The following is a 3064-nucleotide window of genomic DNA, read 5'->3' on the forward strand; positions in this document are numbered from 1 at the left end:
AAGAATTTTAAAATACACTATTTTGTTCTTAGAATATGATTGTTCCAACAATATTTTTTCTCTGCGTGCAGCTAGCCAAATATCAGTGCTAAATTTCTGTGCAAGATCAAGCATGATTTGAAGTGTTTTATTGCATCATAAACTCCAAAAACTTTTGTATTGAATTATGCGAAACTCGTAGTAAATCAGCTGTAACTAGTAGAGTTTTAGATATATCAGCATGGAAATTTGACACAAGTAAAAGTAGAAGTCGTAGAAAAAATATAAATTGCTAACTCAGAAAACGAATTTTCTGAGTTATGCCCCTCTTTGACTAAATGAGCGATATGTAGTTCAAGAATTAGCCAATTTTGTCGTATTTGGTGCTGTTCATATAATTTGAAATAGTCATATTGACATTTTTCAGAATAAAAGCGTTTGAAAAGTATTTTCTATTCTGTAAGCAGACTCTAAACATAATAATATTGACCTTCATCCAATAAATAAAATTATCATCATTGACATTTGAACAGATATTCGCTTGATATCTTACAAATTCCTAAAATGTAATATGTATGTATATTCACCAAAAAATGTGTCAACCTCCTCTTAATTCAAGTCCAATCTTCGAATAACAATATAAGTACAACATTTTTCATTGAATACCACTAACCAGCATTTTCGACTTCTACTAATGTAACCACTTTATTACCACAATGACCCAATGTTGCCCACATGTAACTTCTAAATTTCAAAAAATTATAACTACTGATTGGAACTGTAAATTGTATGTCTGTTTATTTTTTATTTTACTCATTAAGATTTTTCAAAAAATTTTGGCTGCAATTTTTCAATTCTTGTGACATTTAACGGCGTTTTATAAAATCACTAAAATAGTTTATGTCAACGTTTTTACTCGACTACTTATCCTTAACCAAGCATAACTTCGTCAATCTAGCTATTTATTTAAAAGTAATTTCCATATCCTTCTGAAATCAACCTATCGACTCCCGCTTAGTATATATGAATATCTCAAACGGCGTGGGAAATACGCATACACAAACATGCAAAATTGCCAACAGGCAACATCGGGCCACAAAGGGTTAAGTTCGAAGGTTCAAACCTAAGGCAGGGCAGCCGGGCTCATGCTATGAATTTTTTAGCGTTCTAAGCCACTGTCAATCTATCAAACTTCCGAACGGGAAGGCATTACAATTCATGAAGAAAAAACACCTTCGATTTGTGTATGTGTGTATTGAAGAAGGATTCTGGGAAGACCAGATACACTGACTTGATAGTAAAAAGGATTCAAAAATACTACACAACTGCAAATGTGCAATAAGTTTAGTATATGTACAAGTTTTAAAACTCAGCCTTTGTCTAGCACCACATCTAATATGCCTGATGAGCTGAATTAAACCACCAGCGAGAGGATCGTAGCATATTGGTTGAATGTGTCATAATAGCTTAATGAATTCAATTAAATAAATAGGACCTTCGTCCTAATAAGACAACAATTAAATGAAAGAAGAAAAGTTCCATGACAGAGAACCCGCTCCACAGCCGAAATGTCTAAAGAGTCTCTGCCAAAGGCGAAACATGCATGTCACCTAGTGGTGGTTGTGTGGTTTCGAATCTTCGACTTTCCTTTTTCACTTGCATCATTGGTCATTAAGCTCGATTCCAACGAGAAATATATTGAAATTAATTTCATTTTTGTTTTTAAATTAAATAATGTTTATTTAACAATTTCGGAGGTACTTTTTCGTTCATCGGAATAAATATTTTGTACAATAAATATTTCGAATAAAATCAACAAAACTATGAAAATGGACAACTTAATGATGATAGGCAACAGCGGGGCTACCGTAAGATGTGTAGTGGGCAACTGGAGCTGATTTAACATAAGTTGGTGCAGCATAGTGAGCATATTGGGGAGCAGCAGCATAGTGAGCAACTGGGGCAACAGTCTTGACTACAGCTGGAGCAGCGTAATGGGCAACTGGAGCAGCATAGTGAGCAACTGGGGCAACAGTTTTCACTACAGCGGGAGCAGCATAGTGAGCAACTGGAGCAACAGTTTTGACTACAGCGGGAGCAGCATAGTGGGCAACTGCAGCAACGGTCTTAACAACAGCTGGGGCGGCATAGTGGGCAACTGGAGCAACGGTCTTAACAACAGCTGGGGCAACGGCAACAGATTTTACCAAAGGTTCACGGTGGACAACAGCATTGAAACCATTGACAGCATCGGCGGTATATTGAACGGTACGCTTGTAACCATCAGCATCAATCAAAGAGTATTCACCACGGACAACATCACCATCACGTTCTTCATATTGGCTCTTGGAGTCTCCGGTCAATTTATCATCGACACCATAAGAGAACTTGTATTGGGGATGAGGATCGTATTCTTCGGACTTGACAACGACCTTTTGGGCAACGGCTACAGGAGCAGCGTGGACAGCATGAACTGGGGCGGTATGATAAGCAGCAGGAGCAGCATGATATACAGCTGGAGCATAACCGGCGCTGGCGGCAGCAACAAAAGCGAGAGCGAAGATAAACTAAAATACAAACATAAACAATTTACAACTCATTAAAGTTTAGGTTTTTTTGTTAAACGTTTTTGTAACGCTTTGTGTTGTCGTCTAAGCAAATTGCTCACATTAATTTGCTTGTAATGTTTTGTGATTTAGTTTTAGGTTTTTTTTCTACCCCTTTTTTCATTTCGTTTATCTCACCTTGAATGCCATGATGTAGAGTTTGATTGTTTGCTGACTAGCTGTTGGCTTTGTGTCGGGTTAAATTGGTTCTTTGCAGAAATAAGCACAAGAAGCGAATGATACAGTTTTGTGATTTTCGTCAACTTTTATAGCAATTATATTGAATGTATTTTTTGTGTTACGTTGTAGGGGGTTTAGTAGTATGTAGTCGTATCGAAATTCAATTACACTTCATTTGCTCTGTATTGGAGTTACAAACGATACATACGAAGTCAGTTCATTCATTACTTTTCTAATACATTTCAAATACATATGAGAGCAACTCAGCGAGAGATAGATAGCTCCATATTAGGAACAAT

General features: G+C 36.6%; 1 protein-coding gene across 1 annotated transcript; it reads right to left on the reverse strand.

Annotated features, from left to right (window-relative positions):
- Positions 1 to 1737: 1737 nt before the first annotated feature.
- LOC141390988 (cuticle protein-like) lies at positions 1738 to 2800 on the reverse strand. The gene is made up of 2 exons (XM_073963904.1): positions 2724 to 2800; positions 1738 to 2546 (listed from the first exon to the last, which is right to left on the reverse strand). The coding sequence occupies exons 1-2, from the start codon at positions 2733 to 2735 to the stop codon at positions 1818 to 1820; spliced, it is 741 nt and encodes a 246-aa protein (XP_073820005.1). The 5' UTR covers positions 2736 to 2800; the 3' UTR covers positions 1738 to 1817.
- Between the last annotated feature and the right edge of the window lie 264 nt (positions 2801 to 3064).

The sequence above is a fragment of the Musca autumnalis genome, unplaced genomic scaffold (genome assembly GCF_047663935.1).
Source record: "Musca autumnalis isolate F117 unplaced genomic scaffold, ASM4766393v1 scaffold_1, whole genome shotgun sequence".
Classification (NCBI taxonomy): domain Eukaryota; kingdom Metazoa; phylum Arthropoda; class Insecta; order Diptera; family Muscidae; genus Musca; species Musca autumnalis.